Source organism: Lagopus leucura, unplaced genomic scaffold (assembly GCF_019238085.1).
Source record: "Lagopus leucura isolate 7727_CA_CO unplaced genomic scaffold, USGS_WTPT01 Super-Scaffold_1, whole genome shotgun sequence".
In the NCBI taxonomy this organism is placed as follows: Eukaryota; Metazoa; Chordata; class Aves; order Galliformes; family Phasianidae; genus Lagopus; species Lagopus leucura.
The window spans coordinates 23,741,004-23,767,235 of record NW_024962250.1 but is presented as its reverse complement, the minus strand read 5'-3'; the positions used below and the strand labels follow the sequence as shown (position 1 = coordinate 23,767,235).

Here is a 26,232-nt window from a genome sequence, read left to right as displayed (position 1 = left end):
ACGTGCCTTATATATGCTTTGATAGTAAGAAAACTTGCTGTTTTCCGTAGAGAACCCAAAAGAGAGGGTATCACCTGCATAGATTATTTGGATTGGACTTTTCTGGATTTTATTTGGCTTTTTGTTATAATGTCATAAATTCAGAATAACTCCATTAATGTTGTAAGTATTCTGCAAGATTTTTTTTTTTACTGAAATTTCCTTTTCACTGTGAACATCTACGTTTCAATTTAAGTCATATTTTATGTTAATGAAATTAAGGCTTTGAATAACAGTAAAACAAATTTCTGTTTGAACACACTCAGCAATGTGAAAGCTCCTAGATTCCTCTATTGTAGTAGCAGGCTCAAAGTTGCATCAGTTTTCTGATTTTTAGGTGAAGAATTGAAAGGGTGACAGTCCCCAGTGCAGAGAGATTACATGACTGCCTGACACTGTCCAAGTTTGGGCTCTTTTTCTTTCTTTCTGTGTGGCTTCTATCAATAAGCAAAGTCTGCTCTTGTGATTATTTCATGGCTGTCCCACTTTGCATGCATGAATATTTAGTAATTTTTAAAATCTAAGGGTTAATACTTCTGTGCTTGGTTTGCTTCTGTAGTGTCTTGCCAAGACTACCATTACATCAAAGGCCTTCTGATCCTCCCAGAACACAGCAGCTCTTTGATCTTATACAAATGCCTGGGAGAGGAGCAGCGTCATCCTGCCTGCCTCTCCCTTTCCTTTCCTTTCATCAGCGAGCCAGTGTGTCACTTCCTTTCACTGGGGGTACAGAATTTTCCCAAGGGTCTCCAGTTCCTTCTGCTCACTCCCACCAATAACTTTGGCTGCTCATAGCCAGGTGCATCTTTTCTTCTAATGCTCTCCTTACCTTCTTCCTTGCTGCTGTCTGCTCCTCCGATGTGGCTATTCCACTTACTACTTAGCTATTCTCTTCTCCCTGCTCTTTGATATTTTACTTATTCTTTTCTTTTTCTTTTTTTTTGCTAAAATCGCCACCTTTAATTTTTTCTTCACTAGCATTTTGTATCTTTTTTTCTGTTAAAGAACATTGTTAAAATATGATTAATTGTTTTTTTTTGCATTGCTCTCCCATTTATACTTATTTCTCGTCTTTTGCCTAGTTTTTGAATTTAGAGTAGGAATCAAAAATAGTGGAATTCACATCTTTCTAACTTACATATTCCAATTAGTCTGCACAAATTCCACAGACTAAAGATGTATGCGTATATTTCTAACATTCTTATCACTCTTCCCTCAGAAACTGACATAATTATTTTTAAAATGACTGTTTAGTAAAACTGTTTTTCACTATTTTGAAAAAAATGAGTTACTAAAATAATTTAAGGCATAACATTGGAAAGAATATACTTGTGTTGAGACAGAATAGAAAAATTGCATATAAGCATGATCAGAATATCTTAATGTATATTTTTAAACAAATGTTTAAAATATTGATGTATATATTTATTGCTAAAGTTCCTTAAAGAAAGAAACACTGCAAAATGTGGAGAATTCTGTAAACTTTATTAAACTGCTCTGTTCTTGGAAGTCAGGATGAGTTGTTTCATATTTATTGACCCTCTCCTGTTTCATATTTATTTATAAATAGTTATTGCGTGTGGTTTGCAACTTGATCTAATAACTTTATGTTCTGCCATGGTGATATTAATAATATAATACTTCACAGAATCATGAAACAGTTGAAGTTGGAAGGGGTCTCCGGAGGTCACTGAGCAAGGCCCCATTGCTCAGGGGGCTTTTGAAAATCTCCCAGGAGGAAGCTCTGCAACTCTTTTCTCTTGCCAGTGCTCAGCCACCCATACAGTACACAATTGCTTCTTGATGGTCAGACAATTTCTGGTGTTCCAGTTTGTACCCATTACCTCTTGTCCTGTAACCAGGCACTACTGAAAAGAGCCTCACTCCATCTTCTTTACACCCTTCCTGTAGATATTTGTACACATTGATGATATCCCTCCTGAGCTTTCCCTTTCCTGGGGTGAACAGTCCCAACTCTCTCAGCCTTTCTTCATAGGAGAGATGCTTCAGTCCAGTCCCTTAAACAATGTTATTTGCTCTTTGCTGGATTCTTTATGGTATGTCCATGTCTCTTATGTAGAACACTAGATGTGTCTCATCAGTGCTGAGTGTCATTTATTTAAGAGATGCGTGGACATGACACTAAGGGACAATGTTTAACAATGGAACTCAGTAGGTCAGATTGACAGTGGACTTGATGAGCTTGAAGGTCTTCTCCAACCTAAATTTTCTGCTCCTACTCTTATCCCTCTTCATTTTTTCCTGTTCTTTTATTCCTATTCCTATTCTGACTAACCTACTGGCAACACTCTTCCTAACATAGGCCTTAGATTCTCTGGACAGAGAGTTTCTTTTGGTATTGTGAAGTTACTGTAGCATTTTCTACATATGGAAAATACTGAATAGTTTTGCCATATTTTCATAAAACAAAATAAGCTTGATTTTCTATTAGGAAAAGTAAAAATCTTTATTACATTGTGCTACCATAGTTGATGTGTTTTTTTTAATTCTTTCATTGTCATTCAACATTTGATTAAAATGAGGAAATCTATAAGCCAAATTCCTATTTTTTTTTCCTTTTCTGACACTAATTTGGTTAAAACACTTCTTCGTATTTCATTTTTTCTCAGCTGTAAGAGAGAACGCTATTTCTTCTTTCCTGTGAGGGCTGTGTGATTTAATTTTTTGTAATGCATTCAGAAAGGCTTAATGAAATAATGTTAGTGACAAAAAAATTAAATTACATGTAAATGTACGTGTCTAGCCTGCAAAGCTTCATAAAATTGAAGTGACCATTTTGAATGGCAAGGAAGCTTTTTTACCTTTTACGAATGTGTACTACTAACATTATGTTACACCCACTGCCTCTTGAGCTATATTTTTTTAAATTTCCTGTAATGATTCCTGGGTGTCTTTTGATAAAATCTTAGTAAATGGTAAGGAATTGATTCTCAAAAACATTTTCTGTTTACCCCTGGTAGCAATCAGAATGCTGGTTGATGATTCACATAGGTCTGGCTTGCCAAAAGGTTTTACTCACTACCTCCTCCACATTTCCAGCTGCTAGTATGCATCTAACAACTGAAAATTCATGAAATACTTTCCTAATACTTTTCCATGTAAACAATTCTTGTAGTTACCATAGGGATGATGAGTGATCATGAATGTGAAAAGTAATGGTTCATGTTCCTGTGAATGGGAAAGGAAGCATCCATGAAGCCCTCTTAATTAAAATGGTGCCCACCCTCTGCAAAAACATCTGGAGTCTGAATTGAAAGTTCAGTTAGTTTGACATTTGCAATGCTTTCTTAACAAAGATATGCTGGTTTTGATTAGTATAAGTGCAGTTTTTGCTTAAAAAATCTTAGGACTTTGAACCTCAATGAAACAATGTGGTTTAATGAAAACCAATTGAACATGCATGTTGTATAACCAGGTTTTACGTTTATCTTTGTGAAGGTAAATTTATTTCTTAATGTGCTGAAATCACCAAAACAACGGAATAGTTAAGCAATAAAATGATACAAAAATATATATTTTCCTCTGTATGGAAGATGTTCTAGATCACAGAATGATCCAGTTAGAGTGAAATTTTCCTGGCATATAGAGGTCAACAATGAATCTAGGAACTCTTAAAGAAAACCACACTTGCGTTAAAAGATCATAAGATGTATGATCAGTATACTTCTGGAGATGGAAGCTGACATTACACAGTTTTGTAGATTAACAAGGAAATCAAAAAATATCTTTAAACATGCTGGAAACATCCTACTCTTGTTATTTACGTATTCCATTTGCAAAGTTGATTTAAGAATAAGATATCATAGGTCACCTTCAACATTCCTCATAGGTCATCTTCAACTTTCATCTGAATTGCATGTAATTCCCTAATGAAATACATTACAGTCAGTTAAAATTACAGTTGCAGTTAATCTTTTTATGGATATTCTTTGGGGACTGGCTAAATGTTACTGAAGTCAGATCTAATATTCAAAAATATGTGTTATTCAAATAGACATTTATTTTTACCTCAAAAAAAGAAACCGACACTAACGTGAAAGTCAGTGAAGTTTGGTTTCTGGTTTGTGCTTGTGTTTTCAATATATTGACTATAAAGCTAAACTTTACGAGAACTATGCACAAATCTGCTTTGATTTGTTTGAGTTTAGCATTGTGGCTTTGAGACTAAAAATAATACGTGTATCTGATCTTGATTTAGATCTGTCTCTTGAGACAGCGTGCGACGTTTGCATCAGTATAGGAGGAGGATTAGCTGTTCACATGCAGTTTAAATATAAAAGTGTTTGTATGGTGTCATGGAAAATGAGTAATTTGTTTTATTCTTCTTTAAGAATATAAAATGCCCCCTTTCAAAGCAAATAGCCTTTATTTTAAAAACACAAGGATAAACAGCACGCACTCTATGGAGGAGTCTGCTGTTAAATAAAATATCATGAATACAGCTTCACTCAATACAATTGGTTTTCCTCTTATCAGTACAATCAGTTCACTGTATCAGTACCTTCTGTTCCCCTTTAAATAATGAGCAGACAGATGCATTTGCTTGCTTTAGGATTGTTTGTATGTATTAGGGCATATAGCTTTCCAGTTTCTTGGAAAAAAGTTAACAATGCTTAATTGCTTTCTGTGTCAGGTGCATTCAATATCCTTTATTACATTTTATCTTGTATGGCTAAATCCATCTCTCTTAATAGAATGGAGTGTAGTCATTAATGATACAAGTGTGGCATTTAATCCATGCTGAAGAGATTGCTATGTGTTTCACTAAATTGCTGGACAAATTTCTGTTGGTCAGCTAAAAGCTGTTTCGTTACCTCTCCCTCTCATTGTTCAAGATATTGTTGCCACCTTCTTCATCCAAATTCCCCTAAGAAATATTGATTTTTCTTTTTCCATTTTGGTTTGTTCATTGCCACAGTTCTATTCATTAGTTTTATGAAAAAGGAATATATTTTTTCCTCTGAATGCGCTTATGTATGTTATTCTGATCACAGAATCAGAATTGCTCAGGTTGGAAAAGACCCTCAAGATCATCAAGTATTTTAGAATGTAAACGCAGGCAAAGTACAACAATGACCAAAATGTAATGCTTAGGGAATCATGTATGTACAGGAGCAGCATATATTTTATTTTCAGTCATTTGGTCAGATTGCAGCCATTCAAAGGTCAGTGAGGCTTCTTAGTCATGAACGGACACATATTCTTTCAAAATTGATATAAACATTTCTATCATTATGTGATTTGTGATTTTAAGCAAATTGGTCATTTCTCTCTTCAGGTACCTGCCTTCTTTGCTGAAGAATCCTGCTTTATTGAATGTTTCTATTTATTCACTCCTTGCATGGAAAAAACATTCAATAATTTTGGTCATTCTTGTTGCTCTTCTCTAAGCTTTCTCCATTTCTGTTTCTCTTCTGACACAAATTCCCACTGCTGTACTCAGTAGGCAAGGTGTTGCAAACACACTGTGAATTAATAATTAGCTTTTTTATTTCTTATTTTTCTTTTTAATTATGATCAGTGTTGATTTATCTTTTCTGATAGTTATTAAGCACTGAATTAGCAAATTATTTTGTATCATTTTCCTTATGATCTGGATCATGATCAGTAGTGGTTAGCTCAAAGCCAATTATTTTATAGGAATCCAAAAAAACTATCAGAAATTCAAGCTGCATTTATTGTCCCTTATCCACTGTTGATAAGACCCTGAAACTAAGCACTGAGTATGCCCATAGCACAGAGGTTGATCTTCTGCTTTCCAGATGAGAATTAATAAAGTAACAGTAGTTTCACATTTCTAATGGGAGCAAGCTGAGGCACAACTAAATTTTTTCACAAGTAGTATGTGAAATAGAGGGGATGTATTTAGGAGGTACCTAAAAAGAACAAATGATGAGCATCCTCCTTCACTTAGTGGCAGTGTTGACATTGGGTCTTGGCACAGAAATTTTGAGAAGGAGCTGAATGTTGAATGGCTTAAAGGATGGACTTACACTTATGGTCTGAGTTCCTTTCATATGAGTAGATCACAGGTTAAAAAAAAAAATATTCTGGTTGGAAGAGGAATATTCTATAAATTGAAAGTATTTAATTGGATCCTGAGGCACCACTACATTAATTGTGTCCTGTCTCCCCTACAGTTTTATTTCAACTTTGTATCACATACCTAATGTTTGTTTTCCTACAGTTCACAAGTAAAATCTTTCAGCAAAATTATTTATGGTTTAATTTGGTGCTGGACGAAGAAAAAGATACAGAGTTCTATTACGGTTTTGTTGTTGTTTCCCTGTGAGGAAAAAGTGTGTTTCTGAAGGACTAGGGGAATTGCTTTTTGGAATCAAAAATTTCACAGACTGTCAGATCCGTGTGATACCAGGAATAACTGCTGAATGCTGTGAATCAGTATTTTAATTTACTTATAATTAAGATTATGTTTACAAGAGCAGGTAGAGATTTTTATTGCTTAAAGTCTGTTGTATCTCCTGTATTTCCCAGCCTTAAAATTGCACATGCAGGCCAGTACCAGGGGAAGAAGCAGCATACATTACAGTTCATCATAAGTTAATGGAGTTGAAAACCGGCGCTTTGATGAACATAAGTAAATGAATCATGAAATATGAATTATTACTTCCTTTCTGTTGTAGAAGTTGTACTTACAAGAGGAAAACATCAGAGTGATAGATACCTCTAGGCAATTTTACTTTGAAGTGGAGAGGTATAGTAACATTTGAGAAAAACAGACAGGTATTTTACAACTTTAAAAACAATTATGTGCTATAATCTGTGAAAACACATCAATGTTATATTTAGTCCTCCTGCCAGATTGCACCATTTTAACACTCAGTGTTAATACATACGTGAAAGTTCTGTAATTCCTTTCTAGTAAAAAACCAGGTATGTTACAGGAAACACAGTATTATTCCCCTTAAGATCTCTCTAGATTAGGTTTGTAAGCTGGGGAAAAAAAAAAAAAAGAAAGAAAAAAAAAAAAAGGAAAAAAAAACCCTACATGATTGCAAATTGTCACATATTAAAATACAGAATTTCTTATGAAAATTAAAAAAATATGTATGATTTTGATCTAAGCACAGCTAGCCAAATGGAAAATCTACTAATCAACTCATGTGAGAAAGAAGGGTGTACTATTTTCTTGTTACAAGTAATAACCCTTATTAGTTCTGACTTTAAAATTTTGTGAATTTGGATTGCCCTGCTTTCTTCACTAGAGACTGGCACAAGTATGCACTTTCCTGTCCCTACAAGGTTTTTTCATCATTTGTCAAAATCAGATGGCAGCTTTGCAAACAGCTTTGCAAAAGTGCTGCCCATGTCAGGAAATGGTTTACTTATCTTCCAGGCATGTCTTCATATATTCATTCTTACATAATTCCTGTACAGTTTTTAAAAAACTAAGATGTTAAATTATTGCTTTAGTATAAAGGCAAAAGTCATTATGTTTTAGGTTCATATCTAGATAATTTCTACCTTACTTTCCCTCTCTTTGTATTTTCTTGTTCTGACCAAATGTCTAAGGCTTCTTTGTTTTACTCTGTTTCACTTCTGACAATTCTTCCTGTGGTTCTTGAAATCTTAAAAATCCTTTCTGGTCAGTGCTTTTTTTCCCATTTGGTTTTTTACTCTTTATACTGTTCTTGAAGAAACTATTTGTCCAGCCCTTGCAAAGTTTGTTCTTCTTAGCTGTGATAACTAATTTTTTTGACTCTAGTGTATTCTTATTCTGTTATATGTTATGTGAAGAATAAAATCTAATCTGAAACAAGAGACAGATTCTAGAGTTCATCTTCTTGATAAGCCTTTGTTTTTTCTCCTACTGAGTCTTCCATTCCTTGTTCAGGATTTAACAATGGGGTGAGAGCCCTTTTTTAGCTAAGTGTGCAGCGGAAGGATAAAAAATATTTCCTGGAACGTGAGAAGCCCCATTAGTCTCATAAATAAAAAGAACTCAGATTTCTGTAGAACTGATTTAGCCAGGTGATTATTTAATAGAAAAAAATCCTAATATCTTTTTCCAGTATCACTTTTGGTCTAATTAAACTAAATAATCAGTAAAACAGAGAAATCAATATCTTATGTCAACAGTCTAATATAGTTTATATTAAGACTGTGTATTGGCTTCAGGTTCAGTTTTGTGAGACATTGCAGAGAGAAGATGAAAAGAGATTGATTATTCATTGTTATGAGTATGTATGTAATTAAGCTAACAAGTACTACACTTTTCATGTACTATATTATAGTAATTTGAAAAATTGCTTATAAATTATAGTAGCAAGGGCATGTTTAGTTGAGTGTTGATTATTTATTTATTTATTTCTAATGTTTTCTCTTGTGTTCTCTTCTTTAGAGTACTCGAGTAGCTTTAGACCATCTGGAGTCTGTTCCTGAGAAACTGAGCCTCTTAGAAGATTTCAAAGATATTGGAGTGAGAAGGACTTCACTTGACTCTTTTAGTAGTTCTAAATTATTTCAATTAACTAATGTTAACCCCATATGTATAGATAAATCAGTTAACAAGATATATGAAATTACATATGACAAAAACATACAGAAAGCCTTTTTTTTTTTGCCTCAGCTTTACTGAGGCCATGAATTTAGTAGTAGGTAGTAATACAGGTGAGGTGTTCCATAATGCAAGCAAACGTTTAGTACTATGTGTAGGTTGCTCAGAAAGTAATGCTAATTATTTCCATGGAAATTGCAGCAGATACAAAGAGCACAACACTGTTTGACAGAGCAAATTCTCAGCTACAAAGCAGTATTTTTCAATGTAGTCACCACCAATAGATGTGTGTTTTTGCCAGCAATAAATAGGAGCCTGCATGCAGTGCTCGTCAGGGGAAATGACCCACTATTTCACAGCTGCCATGATGGGCTGTTGCAGAAAAATATTGCCTATGCAATATTTCATGTTTCACCTACCCAAGCATATGGAAGTCAGAATATGCCAAGTCCAGAGTGTACAGTGGGCATGGTAGGACTGTCCAGACAAGACTGGCAACGTGTTGTATGGTCTTCAAACTGATACAGAGCCTGCTCTTTTCATGTTGCAAGAAAAAAGTTGTCACCTTCTCTGGCCTGACTCTGGAAATTTGAGCTTCATAGAGCAGCAGACAGTTGATGGTTTGTCTGAATTCCAGGAAATCCAGAAGGATCACCCCTTTCTTATTGCAAAAGACAGTGCACATCAGTTTACACCCTTACAGCTGCATCTTGAATGTTTTCTTCAATGGGAAATTCACATGTTGCTCCTCCATGGACTGCTTTTTTGTCTCCAGCTAATAATGGTGACACAGTATCTCATCACTGATAATGACGATGCAGGAAACTGTCACCTTTAGGTTCATGTCAATTAAATAGGTTGCGACAAACTTGCATACAGTGCTCTTTCTGTTTCTCTGTGAGCATTTGTGCAACCCACTTGGCACAAACTTTGTGATATTCCTACAATACTGCTATCATTTCCAAAACACTGAAGACAATATTCAGCTCCACACACAGTTCTCTGGTCAAATAAGCTAAGTTCTGCTAAGATACTGATTGACGTGCTCTTTATTTCATGGTTTGGCAGCTGTGCATAGCTGTTTGGAATGAGGTTTGTCTTTCACTTCGTTGTTGCCACTGCTGACAGCAGTTGCCACATCACCCACTGCCTCAGCTGAGCTCACACCCACTGTTTGAACTCTAGACTTTCAGGAAGCATCCACAAATGTGAAAAGATGTAGGTTTTTTTTCCGCATGAGGGAATTCCATGGCATCCCTTTGCTTCATTCGCACTTCCAAGTCATATGCCATTCTATCAGACTGCCCCTCTGCTGCCATCTGTTGCACAGCAACAACATGTAATGGAATATTGGTGGGAAGGTTCGATCTCTGTTGCCATGCCACCAACATCCACCTCTGACACTGTGGGCAAACATAATAAAATAAAAAATCATTACTTCCAGAGCAAATGTCGGAATAGGTCAAAACCTAATTAGCAATTCAGAATATGTGTAGAGAGTGTCACATTATAATAGTCATTAGAACAGTTGTTACTTAAAACATTTTTCTAAAAAACTGTAATTAATTTTTATACATTGCAAAATTCCTTTGTTAGAAGCTATGAAATTTTGGAAAGAGTCACCAGACAATCAATCACCAATGAAGGATTACTTTTTAATATTTAATATTAGTCTTTTGTACATAAAAAACATCATACTTTCATATGGCCCTTGTATTTCAGCCTCTGAAAGTTAGTGATTCTCTCACCTGAGCTGCATGGAAAATCCTGGATACCCATATAGGCAGTAGCCAACCAATTTTTGCTAACTGATTTTCAAATTACAATATCATTTATATATTTCAATGCTTTTTTAGGAGTCCCTTTGCAGGAGGGAGATGATTGAGGAGAGGTATGCAAAGTATAAAGAAATAGTGACTTCTCTGCAGCAGCAGCTGGAAGGCTCAAAACAAAGAGCCCAACAATTCAAGGTAAGTGTGTGTACTACACTTTGGTTTTGTGGTTGCTTTTAGTCAGCAACGCAAGGTTATTTAGCGTATATTAACTTATGATGCAAACACAGACTAAAAATTTATGTGAATGTTGCTGTTTCTTTCCTGGAATGGCAAAGTTTTGTGTAACTGCTATAGTAGTTGTAAAATTTGGTGACATTTTGTTGTCTTTGTTATAAACTGAAATATTCCAAAAACTCTTAAAAATTCCATGGAAAAGCAAATCTGTACTTTACTATTCTCAAGTCTTAGGTTGTATCACTGCCAAATTGCCAAATTATGTTCGCAGTTTTTTGATTGGTTTGTTTGTTTTTCCCTTGTCCTTTTAGGTTTAAGAGAGCTATTGAATTTTTTTTTTTTTTTAATTGATTTGTAGACTGCAAATAGTGTTGGTTTTTTTTTAGTACTTCATCTCTGTATTCTTTACAATCATGTCGATTTCACACATAAACGAAATTGAGGCAAACAGAGTAGTGATTTGCTAAAGGTAATGTTGAAATTCAAGTAATGTAAAAAAGTAAGAAATAACGTTGTTGTTCAAGTAGTGCTGAAATAAATGTTCAGAATTGAGAACTGAGAATTTTCTGCTATTGCAATCAGGATTTATTGACAGTGTGAGGTGTGTCTCTTGGCATTTGAGGTCCTGTATAACCAAGATGTTATAATCGCAATATTATCAAGAGAGTAAGGCAAAGCAAACAAGGATCACAAAAAGAGAATAAGTGGAAGAGCTTACCCTTGGGTTGAGCTCACCAGAAGATACCAAAAGAGGGGATCTCCAGAAGAGATCCTTCCCCTCTGGTAGTCAGCTCTTAAATAGGTCCAGGAGGGGTGGAGCCTGGCTCTACCCCTTCCGGCAGCACAGGTGAATTGCCTTCACCTGTGCTCCTCTGGCTGACTCGTGGCTCACCTCAGGTGATCAATCAGAGGTTCAGGCCGTGACTCAGCAGTTCCCATACAGGTCCCAATGTAGGATCATGCCCCATGTTACAAAAAAACTTCAGGCTGTTTGTGTCGCCGCTTCCTCCACAGCAGTCTTCTTCTAAAATATGAGCCTACCTAACAGTAGGTTTTTTAACAAGAGAAAAAGATAAAATAGAGTATTTTAGCTGAACAAGTTGCTGCTGTAAGACAACACTGTGAAACTACCTGAGCCATGTTCTTCTGTATGAAAAGAACAGGGCAGATTCAGTTTCAGACTATTGCTACTAGTAGTCTGCAGTTTCTGGAATTTCTCTTGCCTTTACAAGAGTTAATAATTCAGTGGCCATTGAAATCTGGAAAATACTGAAGATCTAAGTGGAATGCAATCAACTTAGAACAGAATATAGTATTGACCTAAACTGACTGAGCTTACTGATGTGATGTGTTCAAAATCTGTGAAAGGCTGATTCCAAAATGACGTTTCCTCTATCTTTAGACAAGAAGGAGCATTTAATGACTTCCTTTTAGTCAGTTCTAATTGTTTTTTTGCATGACGTACAGCCCTTATTGCTGTCACAGCTGTTACAAATAGAACAGAATGTTCAAAAACAAGGAACAGACGGGTGCTAATCTGATTGCAGTGGTCAGGCTGGCTTAGTCTAAAAAATCCGTTTTTAATGCTTGCCTTTCTTACCCTCCCTTGGAACTGACTCAAATGCATTGTTGTTTCATTTTTAAAAAGTGTTTACTGTTAGTTAGTAGGGAGTCTCTAAAATTGATTGGTGAAGGATTGTAGTCTAGAGGACATCAAAGTTCATTGTTTGTGATGGTTTTGATTCATGCTCTGCACAGTGTTATGTTTCTCCTGTGTGAAGTTGACAGATATTTGGTAGATAATATTGCTTGAAGACACTGGCTGTGAAATACCTGTTGCTTAGAATGTCAGCAAAATCATAATTTGCGTTCCTATAGGTCAAAGTGTAACGTTTCAGCTAATAAAGGACGTCAGACGTTGAGGGTGATTTTTCAACTGATGAGCTAATTGTTAGTAGCTAAAGAAGAAATTAGGGAAAAAGGAGGTAAATATAACCAGTAATAATAAAATAAGGAATAAAGAATACCAACTAATGCAAAATCAAAAGAAAAAGCTAGAAGAAACCTAAAGATTGTTATTTTGAACAGATTAAAGTATTCTAGGACTGTTTCCCTGCTAAAAACAACTGACCACTTAGTTAAATGCATGTAAGTATTAAAAAAATCATGTGAGAAAGATACATTATGTAAATGCAAATTTCTGTAAAGAAAAAGCAGATCGTGGTGTACATGCCTTGTTTGTTTTTTTTTAAAGCTCTACTATAACAAAGCATTTCTGGAAGCAGAATGGAAAGACTAAGTTGTTGTGCTGTGTACATTTTGTGTACTAAGTCTCTCATCAGCACATAGGGTAGCACAGTAGTAATTCCTATTAGTCTTAATAGGAGTAAATATCTCTTCACTGATGGGACAAAAGCTTATTGTATCTCTAAATTAGCATTGAAATTTATTTCCTGTTCAGTTTTCAAATCTTAGCATCAGTATTAACAGTAATTTGAAATCTGTTGTAACAAAATTCCCTTGGGGTGTTTATCATAAGAATTCAGAAGCAAAACTGTATGGTTTATATACTGATGCATTTGTGCATTATTATCTTTTCTCATTTCAAGAAACTGAGTAATTAGGATACCAAAGCAAGCTTTTAATCTTATATTAGAAGCTATTGATTACAACTGTGGACTACCTGTTGCATTGTTAATAAGGATTCAAATAGGCTTTTAAAAAATACATTCTTTTCATAGCTTGCAAACCAAATGACTTTTCTCACTGAAAAGCTATGTTGTACAGGTCTAGCCATAAATATTAACATTGGACTTCAAACTTTATTAAATGATTAAAAGAAAACAAAAGTGAAAAAAACATCTTCAGGTACTTTGATATGAAAAATCAGTGAAGTTGGAGTTTCCTCAGAGGCATGGAAAATGGATTTAAATTTTATTATTACTAAATTGTTGAACTTTAGTAAATTGATGTAGACCATTCATTGGTGGAAACTTCATTATTTGTTGATGCCTGCCTTGCCAATATGCTTTGCCTTGCACTGTGGATGTGAGGTAGATAGAGAAAAGAACATTATTGCAACTGATGATAGTAACAACAACAGTGCTCCCAGTGGTTTTCTCAGCTGAAGATTTTCAAAGATTTTGCAGTGATAAAACCTATTGTCTGCCTACAGAATTCATAAGCAAATATCTATTATAACACGTATCGGAGAATTCAAATCAGTATTCTCCAGAATGTGTGAAATCAGAGCATAGATATGTATAACAGCATGTATTTTGTAAAATTTTACAGCTTAATGATATGAAATAGTATTTTGTTTAATTGGCCATAGGATGGATGCAGCAGCCATGTGGAAATGGATGCCGAAATTTCTGGTATACAAGTGGCTGCTTCTTCTTCTAGTTGGCAAACTCAAAACAACTTTTTGTCCAGCTCACTGCTCTCAGATTCTAGTTGTAAGTATTGTTTCATGGGAAAAAAAACCCAACCCACAACAGGTAATATATTTTCCTCTTTTAAAGTTGTTTTACTTGAACAAGTATTAAGAAAAAGTGCTAGAACTTTCTGAAGAGTTCTTCTATATTTCAGCATTAGGTACCAGATAGATGTCTGTTTCTATGAATAACTTTGTAACATCATAATTATACCTTTATTTTTAACTAGAAAATAAAATATGTATGTTTGTCAGCCAGACCTTTTCCAAAGAATTTGGTTTTGCAATCTCTACGTGAACAATCATGCATGTGTAAGCTGTGCATCTTCTCAGAGGCTAAAGATATGTTCTAAGTCTCATGACTGTGCAGCAACTTAATAATAAGAGTTGAATTCACTAATTTTGCCTCTACTTCAAAAGTTTTTAACAATTCTTTCTAGTGCATGTGTATAACTTGTGGTCATTAGAGGTTACCTGATCTCTGATACAGATAGGAACTGCACAATAAAAGATAAGATATAATAGATCTTTATCTGGTGCAAGAATACCTTTCCATGAGTGTCAGAACTGATTTAGAAAAAAATGAGTATACATACAGAAAAGAAAACATGTATATACATATATATAAGCACACATATACCTATATGTGTATATATACAATTCTCAGCATACCAGATATCAGCATAAGGATGTCAAAAACTTTTATTCTGAAGGATACTACCTTCCATTTCTTTTCAATATAACCAGTTTGTGCTTTGGCAACCTAGTGCATTCTGTGTAATGGAAAGTCCTATTTCAGGCTTCATTGCACTTCCAAACATCTTTGTCATGGAATGAATACTGTAGTAAATCACTGCTCACCAACAGTAAGTCCTGAGTTGATCTGGTAAGGTTGAAGACAGTTGCTTTCTTTTCCTCTCAAATTCTGTAGCTTGTGATTAAATACCTTTTTGCAGAACTTTCTGAATAACAACAGTGGAAACAAAGCATATGGGTGAAAGCCTTGATCTCATCTGTACTTCAGGAACAATTTTCCCTGATTCAAAGTTGTTCTCCCATTTTTCTTTAATACCTGTCAATGTCTTTCCAAGTTAAATACAGCTCAATTGTTAAGGGTATGTTTTAAAAAAAGGACAACCCATACCTTGCAGGCATGTTGAACAAGTTCATCTCCAAAAGATCTACCTTAGCAGCTTCCTGCTGCTTTTCTGCAATTCCACTGCAAAAACTTGTTGAAATTTGAAGATGCAGCACGAATGCTCACAAAATACTAGAAATATGTTTATATTGCTTAATCTGAATGAAACTTGATGGGATTTCAGTACTTTTAAATTTATTTTGGGCTGGATCTCAGTTTTTGCTCTTCCACTTCTGAAGAAGAATGCAGAACATACGGAGAAACTCCATTTGTTGCAACTGGCGTGCACTAAGTGAGAACATGGTGGGTGAAGGAGCATTGTTGTAAAAGTGAAGTTTGTAAGAATAGAGGTGCTGAATGAGGTGCAGTAAGCTCCATGCAACATATTTCTAACATGTTCAAATTAGTCAATTAAGGAATAGTGTTGTTAGACTTAATTTTTTATACAGCTGATCACTTAAAGGAATTAATTGAATAAGGAAAAATAATTTCCATTTCAACTAAGGCTGTTCTGTTCTACTCTGTTCTACTATATTCTATTTCAATTTTCTTCTAGCAAGGAGCATTATATTTGATAGAATTAATGCCAGTGACTTACAAATGCTAAAGATGTTCTGCCTCACACAGGAGTGGATGATGGTAGGTTATAGTTTTGAAACTGAAAGAGGATTGTATTTGGATAAAACATAGATTATCTTTCTCAGGCATCTTCTTAACAAAGGAGACAGTATTATTATTATTATCAAGAACAGGCATGCGGCTGAGGGTTGAATGCTGTAGTGTATGCAGTCAATTATTATTTTGCTTATTTTCTTTCAAATTTTAAAAGTAATCACAATTACCCACATTGCTTTTATAGCTTTAATGAGACTTAATGCTATATTGAGGCCTGGTAGTAGGATTAAAACTTCTTTTCTATCTTATTCTATAGGTAAGATGCTCCTAACTCTTAAAGTTGCAATACTTGCAGAGCATTCTTGGCTAAGACATAAACTGAAAAAGCCCTTGAAAGAGGCATATTTCTAATATGTCTTCTAATAGTCTAATATTTCTACACTGGGGGAGGAAAGAGAAGAGCTCCAGTTCTGATAGGGAATATATGAGGAACCTGAATACCAATCTAGCAAGCCAGTTTTGGATATTTTTTTCTCTCCCTCAACTGGAAAAGTTTTCTGGAGATGAAAAATAAATTATGGAAGACAGTAATGATTCAGTGTTGATCATTATGAAATATTTGCAAAATCTTCAAAAGTTCCGAAAGGCTTCTTCTGAAACCATGTTTAGATGTGATTAAGGGATTGTTGTGTTTTTTCTTCTGGAAAGTGTTTTCTAAATCATAAATTAATCATATCTTCATAGTTCATATATTCCAAGTCTCACAATGGTGCTGGAAAGGTTTTACAGCACATGTGTTTTACCTTTTTCTATTAATTTTTAAGGGAAAGAAACTGGTTATGAAAATACTTGGTGTTTTATTTCCTTATTTGCATTCTATTATAAATCCATTTGTCAGATTTTCTGGGAGCTAAAACCGGGCAGTAGTCTAAAGATATTTCTATCCCTGATTTTATTTGATTCTGATGGAATGAAAGTGTTTTTAATTTCTCATTTTGCTAATTCTTTTTGCACAAGTGCTTTTAGATATTACTTATGCTTAATTAATAAGTAGGAGAGCAAGTCAGGTGCCTGTCTAAGATTTTTCATGTCATTTTAGATGTCCTAGTGTATGCTTCTACCTGTCATTGCAGGGAGGCAGAGGTTTCCCATAGGTTTCATCACATATTTTGCATCCCTTTGTGATGCCTCAGAGCACTAATGCATTTGAGTTACTCCCCGAACACTTACTAGTGATTGAATGTTTTATGCTGAACCACTTCTCCACCAGTCAAATTTTGAAGTATATTTTGAAGTTGTTGATGTAGTTTCAAGTGAAAATTTTGCAGTGATTCTAACATTTGGGAGCTTTTCTTGTAATTACTAGTAAGTGTTAAATGATAAAATCAACTACTTCACTCATCTTAGTCACATAAACTCCATGAACTTTTAATTTCAGTAATGATATTAATTAATTATAACTTGAGGCTTTGACAGTGAAGTCTAGATCGAGGTCTTTTGCTCCCAAACCTCCTGTAGCTTTTAATAAATCTACCTGTAAGTGTCATCAGCTATTTGCTATGACTAATTCATCTTATTTCAGAAATAGAAGACCTTTCTTTTCAATTCATTTTTCCAGAACAGTTTGCAAGCCTTTGTGTTACAGTGGATCCCTACTCTCTTAGACACATGAAAACTAACAGATTATAGTCAATAGCTAGTACAAAAAAGTTACTTCCTAACACCAGCTTTGTGTGACATTTAAAGAGCATCAGGGTAGAGGGCAGATGCATACTTTAATTTATCTTTGGAGGGAAACCTGGGAGTTAGGTTCAAAATTGGTTGAAGAAAGGGAAAAAATATGAAAGAATAAGTAAGAAAAAAACAATCTGCATCTCTCTCTCTATGTATGTAACATAGTGTTGCCAATTCAGCATGCAGGTGAAAGGAAAAGTAATTAGCATTCTGTTTTCTTTGGTCTACATCTTTCTACCTGAAGGATTACTACAACTATAATGATTTTTCTTTAAAAAAGAAAAAAAGCTAATATAAAAATGTTGTGGAAATTTAAGCTTTTATTTCTATACTCATGTATTTAAAAAGGAAGATGTGTAAGCTATAATATAATTTATACAAGGGACTTCATTAGATACAGCTTGCAGTCTGCAATATTATCAGACCAAACAGTTGGTCTAAAAACTCAGCACTGGTTGTTATCTAAAGAATAATCCTCAGAAACTGTTTTTCATGATCACTGTAATTTTCTATAATTTTATATTATGAAGGTCCCAGGAGTTGCAGATGCTTTACATTAGCTTTGAAAGTTGGATCCTGCCTTTCTCTTTGTACAGTTCATCACTTCAAGGCTTTAGCCTGGATAGTTTCCCAGCAGCCACATGTCTTTCTGGCTTTCTGTTGTTTTTGGGAATTCATTTTCCAGGGCTTCATTAGCTATGACTTTATAGAGAATAAAATAGCCACCAGTTTTCCCAATCTGTAGCTAAGATCACAGTCTTCTCTGACTCTTTGGATCTAGTGATAAACAATACTCTTGTTTTGACGTGGTCTATAGTACAATTGATATCATGGTTGAATAAAAGCAATTTGTCCTAAAAGTTGATTTTTATTGCCATGACAACTAATTCCTGCAATGTATCCTGATGCCTGTCTTTATCCCTCTATATATACTTTTTCATAAGCTTTTAAGACAATTTGAATTGAGATTTATAAATAAGTAGCTTAATTAAAATTAAAAAGACATTATAATGTCATGATGCTGTAAGACAACCTTGTGTTGCTCAATGGTAAGAAGCATGGACGGTTGGAAACTGTAAAATGAAAATTCATTCAGTACAGCAATTCTATGTATGATTTTTCATTTTTTTCTTAATTTGAAAGGCCATACAGTAGTGTAATTCTGGACAAATGCTGAAGGTTTTATGCTCAAAAAATGTTTACTCACTGTTTTACTGATGTTGCAAACACAGTGATTTTGTTTTCCATTTGGACATGAAAACATCTCACTCCTCTTAATTAAAGTATGAGGACGTGATCCCTACTAAGTGATTATATATGTCTACAATTTTACTGCACTCTTCAGAAATTGCCCTTTGGTATTTGTAATAAACAATCAAGAAGTACCACAATTCTTACATTTGTATGATAGAGGAGAGGCCATTGAAGAAAATTATATTGTATGTAACATCTACTTTGTTCCCCTTCATTTCTGCCTTTGTCAAATAATTGCCAGTTGTCTGGATATTTGGATTTTTTTTTGTCCAGCACTTTATTATAAGATGGTTTCCCAATTTATATTTTCTAGATTTTGATACAATATAATATATTTAGCATTTTATATGTGGCCAGTTGCAAAAGAATATACATGGTATGGCATCCTGTGAATGTTCAGAGTCAGAGTCACTTGCTGACTTTATGCTATTGAATATGGCATTTCCTCAAGAATTTTCTGAGTGGTTTGTTTTGTCTTATATAAATGAAAGCATTGTAAAATTAGATGGAAATGGGATGTTGTTAAAAGTTCTGAATATCAGAAAATGCAGAAGTTTATGGTTTGGTTTCTTTTGTTTTTTTGTATGAGTAAGATATGTTGTCCACATTGATATTAAACAGCTTTGGATTGTATTTCTCTGAAAAAATGAGTCTGTTTTGTCAATTTGTAGCATTACTAGTACTGAATACTTATTAATGACATATATTCTGCTCTGTAAAATATATTACTGCATCATGAAACATAGTCATGCTCTGCAAAGTACGTCTTTTTCTGAAGGTGTTTAATTGTTGTAATTTTTTTTGTTTCTATTTTTGTCTGATTTTTTAGCACATATGCAGAGAATAATCCCTTTTGATACAAATGCTACCAAGGAAGATTCTGTTAATGCTGCCATCAGTGAAATGAAGCTGCAAGCAGGAAGAGGGAAGCAGTAGGACATTTTACAAAAACTCAGAAGACTTTTTTTGAACTGGTAATTCCATCCACTGTAGGAGGAAACATCCGTAATAATTCAATGATTGCCAAACACTTCAATGAAGAGTCCCAAAAGAGACTCTGATCAGCTCCTGTAACCTGTACACCAAAGGTTTTCTGAGACTGCGATATTCTTTTGCATTTTGCTCTGCAGTTCTAAACTAAATTTATTGTATCCCTGAAATATTATGAATTTAAAGAACTGTGACATTAATCTTTGATATGAGCTTATTTACCCACGTACCGGACTTGTGCTGACGTGTTATTTAAAAAGATTTAATAATATTAACAATCAGAAGTATTCATAAAAAATGTTTGTCCTAATATTTATTGAGTTATTATAGTGTTATACAAGTACATTTATGAATCTAGTCCTTCACTTCGCAACAATTATTTATGAAAGAAGCAATAAATATTAATGCCTAATTTCCTCTAAATCATATCATGTTTTCAAGCTCATTTTGTGTCACTTGCAAGCGGTTTAGAATTATTCTTCTGAATAGTTTCATCAGATGCTGTGGCGAATTTGTTATTGTGGGACCTCTAGTAAAGCACTCATAGCACCTGAATCTCAACTCATCTGTATTAAGTGTACAGAAGGGCATTGCTAAGTGGCTGTGAAAGTTTTACTAGCAGGGCTTAATGATCACTTATTTATTCTATTTTCTTCTCAGTTAGAAAAGACATGTCATGCTGGCAGTATTGCATGATTGTATTTGTTTGGATGATTCTATTTTAAACAGTAATGGTACAATACTGCATTACTGTGATCTCAAGCAGCACATCACAGAAGAATTTGCTGTCAAAAGAAATAACAGTTCTTCTGATGGTCCTGATTTTATTTTCCATTTTTTTTAGTGCTTCTGATTGAATCACTACTGCTGTGCCTTAAAAATTTACCAAATCTATTAGAGTACTGTGTAACATGAATACCATTGCAATAATTATTTTGTACACTTCTTTCATGCTTAGGAAGTGTTTCTCTAGAACACTGTTTTTTAGCACCATAGGCATCTCAGGTCATTATGTGCCACCTTAAAACAGGAATTTTTTTTTTTTCTTTTTAAGTTTCTGAAGTTTTCTGACATCCCAGTGGACTCTATAGCCTTTACAGAGTCCATATGGATTCTTTCTGTTTCAAATAGAACTTCTTGCTGAGAATATTAAAATGGTAGAGAAAAAAAAAATTTGCTTTCATTTTCTATGGACTTGATTTTTTTCTTATTTATTTTGTAAAGTTTTCTTTACCTTCCATATGTATATAATGCATGTGCATTGTTGTGTTGTCATTGGCTTTTTATACGTCTGTTAATTCAAAAGGTTTGGAAAGCAATGCATTCATGTCCATCTCTTCTAATCTCAACAGCGATGGAAGGGCAGGACAAACATATAGCCAAATAATCCCTTCTGGAGAAGACAGGACAAATGGAATCCAATTTCTGTCATTGTCTACAAAGACTATGGACGTAATGAAGTTGTGCTTAACTCAGGCCACAGGAACCATAAACTAAACCAAGTGTATGGTATATCCAACATTTGTAATTTATTTTTTTTAATTAGATCAGAGCACAGTTAGAAATGTTTAAAGTGTTTTTTTTTCTTCTGTTTAAACATTAGAAAACTGCAAGAAAGTCTCCAGCCTGCAGATTTTATAATACTTAAAAATTATGACAAAAATATTTTAAAAAGTCATTTTAAAATATATTATAAAACAGAAATCATGCTCTCTTAAGTCTGAGGGATGGTTTGAAAGTAATGCCTCCTATTTTATTATGTTGTCCCATAATGTCAGAAGTGGATATTGGTGGTATGGCAGTAGATGTTGAACTTTTTCACCAATATTCCATTCCATGTTGTAGCTGAGGGACAGTCTGACAGGATGGTGTCTGACATGGAAATGTGGATGAAGTAAAGGGGTGTCACAGAATTCCTCTATGGAGAAAAAACTGCATCCATTCATATTCATGGATACTTCCTGAAAGTTCAGAGAGACCAAACTGGGTGTGAGCACAGGGAGGCAGTGGGTGTTGTGTTTCAGCAGTAGTGACAGCAACTGTACATCACCTTACACTGGTGCAGGTTTTTATGAGTGTGACATGCAGGCTCGTGTTCATTGCTGATGAAAACGTATGACTGATGGTGGTGACCATGTTGAAGAATAGTGTTTTATAGCCAAGAATTTGCTCTATGAAGTAGTGTCATTGTGATCTTTGTTGTAGTTTCCATGAAAATAAACAGGAGGCATTACTTTTGGAGCAAGCTATGTATATCATTTTGGAAAGAGTCTGCTGCTGATGGATAAAAATGTGTGCTCTACTCACTTTACTAAAGCTGGAATGTTTTTTGAAGTAAATCACTTGCTGGAAAATCAATGGAACTTAAATGTCTCAGCTGAGAAGCAATATGTTGAGAAATAACATCCTCTCTATTTCCTAAGGTATTTGTAAAAATCTGGATGTTCATTGTTTTTACCATTTTATGTATCTGTACATTGTTCATCACTTGCAACTCAGAAATCTGGTGTCTTTCCTTAAAGCAGCGTCACTTCTGCTTTACAGTATTTAACAATGATGGATAAGCAGTCTAATCTCCCTTGCTATTACATAAAATTCTGGATTATTTTTTAAAAGTGCAGGTGAATAAATTTAGTAAGTTTAGTGCTCAGTATATTGGCCTTTGACTGTGTGATTGGGTTTACAGTAGAATTCTTTTTCCTTCTTTAACATTTTCTAAAAGGGTTGAGGGAACAGAAGAAAAGAAATAAAACCACACACACACACACAGACACACATTAATGAGAGGGGTTATGGTTTCCAAAGCCAGGAAATTGTTTCTTAAATTTACCCTCTTGGCATGGCAGTTCAGATAGCATGTAATATTTGTCTCTCTTCCACCTTTGATAGAGGTTCATATTACAAAGTGAATTTTGTTTCCTTTCTACTGAAGGCTAAAGTTCCTTTAATGACATTATGTGAAACTGTCCCTTTGTGGTTTAAGCAACGATGTTTTTTCCATATTGGCCTGAAATAATATTCCTTTGACCAGTTTTATTTTTTAAAGTAGAAAACCAGATTATTTTTGTATAAAGCATACTGTATATGTCATATCTTAAAAATTACTGTCCTTTCTGGTTATCAGGATGGATTTTAACCCTTCAGTGACTCATTCCTACATTCTTTCCTATAACAGAAGTTTTCAATAATGAAAAAAATGTCCTACCCCACCTAAATTTGTTTTATTTCTTTGTTCTGTTTAGTATTTGGTAAATCAGGCTACTTTATTTGTATATATTAAATAATGGCTATAATCAGCTAAGACCAAGTATCTGTGCTTATAAAGCTGTTCTGGAATACAGGGTTTAAATATAGGGCTTTCAGAAATGCACTGGGCCTTTATTTTGGCATCAAATAATTTTCACTTAACCTTCACATTTTGTAATGTCCTTCAGTTTTTTAATAATTTACAGGAAACAGAAGAGTATTTATCTGAATTACTTTGGAGAAGGTAATTACTAAATATTCAAGAGAGTAGATTTGTATTATATGCACTTCAAATTAAAAATAAATCTCAGTGTAACAAGGAGTTTCCATCCCTTTGTGGAGTGGAATAGAGCAGAACTGAATCACAAAGCAAAACAAAGCAATATTCTTATTTTTCTCAAAATTTTCGTGAAAGCCATGTTTTGGTGATGGTGAAAGTATTCCTTGAATATTCAGAGCTCAGTCACATTATTGGTCTTTCTTTTCAGCTGTCTCATTGACAGCTGAAGATGAAATTCCATAGAACAATGAAAATACTCTTCTTATATTCTTCGAAATCCATTTGTGAGGTAAAAAGTCTACTTATCAGTTCATCTCTGGCTTAGAGGCATAGTGGCTGCACCAAGGAGCACTGAATATATTTTTCATGAATGAAAATGCCAATACTACCATTACAGTAAAGAACTAGCTATTATTGTAACACTGATACCATTTATTTGTTACAGTCAAATGTTAACCGTGGTTCTCTAAATCTCCTCACATTCAAACTGCATACCTAGTATATCTGTGCCTCTTTAAGGCCTATATTCCCAGTACTGAAGTCAGTTGCAGACCAGTTATCTGGAAATGGAGGGGAATGCAACACAGATTCCTGAGGTGTTTGTTTTTTATTTTTATTTTTATCTAACTGTAAAATTTAGAAATAGATGTAGAAAAAATCTGGTAGGTTTTTCCTAGGAGGAATAGGAGGAACAGCTATTTTTGCTGTTTTTCAGAACAGCTTATTTTTGGTGTTTTAATTTCAAAACGTTGGTATTTCCATCTAAATCAAAGCAATCCCTAAATAAAAGTCCATCTTGGGCTTTATTTATTTATTTGTTTATTACATACAAAAATATTTTTCACTCTAGCAGAAGTCATTGCAGCCCTTTACTTGGAAGCATAACTGGGCTGTTAGGAGTACGTTGCTTTTCTGTGTAAAGAACTAAATGAGATTTTAAATCTGAAATGCATATTAGCGCTGTATGCAGAGGTACAGCAGAACAGAATGTGATAACCTCAATCTTTCAAAAATCTGTAATCTAATGTCTCTGGGAATGCTGACAACATTGAAAGAGGTTACTGTGGTTGAACTAAAGCATCATTCAGCATTTATCATTTGTACTAACAACAATAGCGACCATGTTTCCAAAGCTAAAGTTGCAAATCTGCCCTTACTCAGCCTGTAAGAAGGAGATACCTGTTTTCTTGCCTTAATACCATAGGAATTTTTGGTATCGTGTATGTGAGAAAATATGTGACGATTTTTTTTAGTATCAAGGAGGCACCTTCTTGTTGCTATTTAGAGCTAAATATTCTTGGAAATCAATTATTAGTGTATTTTCATTAAGGTACTATATTTAAATACAAGAGCTGCATAAATAAGCCTGTTTTAGGTTTAGTTCTGCTATCTTTATTTAGGCAAGTGGCTGTTCAGTATGTGTTTTTCTTCAGTAGGCACAGTGATTCTTTTGCCGTCTGTTATTTCATCTGTCTTCAGATCAGAATCGTTTTTATCTTAGACTGCTTTTCTCATCTGTCATCTACATTGCACTAGGGTGTCAAAAAGCATTTCTACACTTAACTCCACATTAATAATTTTAGTAGTTGATATGCCCAGTGAATGACAGTAATTATGAAGGCAGTTGTTGCCACTAACATAATCTCTTTTAATGTGAATTCTGCCACTCTTAATTTGTTTATTAAAATAAAGCCTACTTGCTAAGCTACCCTCAGATCACATGTGCCTAATTGTAACGATTATTGCTCCTGCAAAGGCAAATTTATCTAACTAAGTTTGTTCGGATGTTTTAATTGCTTTTACTCAATCTACTATGAGTCCGTAGTGAAAATAATAAAGGATAAGTACTGTTGCAGTAATGCTGAAATATTATAAACTTCAGGCAGAGGAAAAGGCTACAAACTGATTTAGGAGATCTGCTGAAATATGCAGTGGAACAAAAAAATCAAGTATTACGAAGTGTATTTCTTCAAATTACCCTCAGTTGAAACAGTTGCTGATATCTAAAATACTTCTGAGAAGTAATACTGAAATTTGCTAAAGATGGTCACATGGTATCATTCTGATAACCTGGATTTCTGTGTCACTCACCTTGTTAAATAAGCACTGAACTGGGATGTCAGCCCAAATTACGTCCTGGCAATAGGCTTTTCACAGAAACCACCAGTAACCCACTTTTGGACTTACTGTGGAAAAAGATCAGCATCAGCTGTGCTTTACTGCTGGCCAAGAGAACAGTTTGCATCTTTCGCATAAGCTATTTCATCTATGCAGCTCAATATGTGCACCATTTTAAAAGAAGCCTTCAGTGCTATTTCCAGCACAGACAACACAATCTCATCCAAACATCTGTAACTATGGAGTTTGCAGATTTTTTGTCATGTATTTTGACTCTCAGAGTATCTGTAAATCCATCAGAAACCATGGAGTTGTTTGTTTTGTCTTCACCAGAGATAGGTAAAAAAAAATCTCTGTGAAAACAGAACAATCAAGTATCCAAGTCAAGAAACTCTTCATTTTTCCAGAATGAGAGTCATTACTGAAACTTCACGAGAGTGGCTGCCTTATACAAACTGTCTTTGAAGCCCCTGAAAAAATCTACCTATCTCATTTCAAGTCATCTCTTATTGTGAGAGATTTGCTTAGTTTTCTCCTGTACTTTGGAAATTCTCTTATTTGCAATATAGACTGAATATCAGACTTGAAAAAATTTCATACATACTGCTGGCTGGCTTGATGCATTTTAATAAATGCATCAGATGTTCAAATTTCAACCTTGCTATGGCCTTAGTGGAAGAAAGTAATAAATAGGCATTTAGCCTATATGTGATAGAAGGGCATCTATTCTGTGTAATGCTATTTTTGAAGGTGGATCTCTTCTGAAGCTGAAATTTCTGTATGTGCTTACTAGTAAATGCTGGGTGGTTTTTGTTTTTGTTTTGTTTTCCCCTG

General features: G+C 34.4%; 1 protein-coding gene across 4 annotated transcripts in view; it reads left to right on the top strand.

Moving 5' to 3' along the window:
• The window catches only part of CEP128 (centrosomal protein 128), a 95,524-nt gene extending 74,142 nt beyond the window's left edge, over positions 1–21,382 (top strand). For 2 of the 4 annotated variants that reach the window (XM_042872944.1, XM_042872962.1), the window contains exons 21-24: positions 8,423–8,500; positions 10,435–10,548; positions 13,922–14,045; positions 19,594–20,122. In XM_042872944.1, coding sequence (XP_042728878.1) covers positions 8,423–8,500; positions 10,435–10,548; positions 13,922–14,045; positions 19,594–19,700 — 423 coding nt within the window. In that variant the 3' untranslated portion in view covers positions 19,701–20,122. Of the gene's footprint in view, positions 1–8,422; positions 8,501–10,434; positions 10,549–13,921; positions 14,046–19,593; positions 20,123–21,106 lie in introns of those variants that run through there. The other 2 variants (XM_042872953.1, XM_042872970.1) reach the window with 2 other exon arrangements.
• The last annotated feature ends 4,850 nt before the right edge of the window (positions 21,383–26,232 follow it).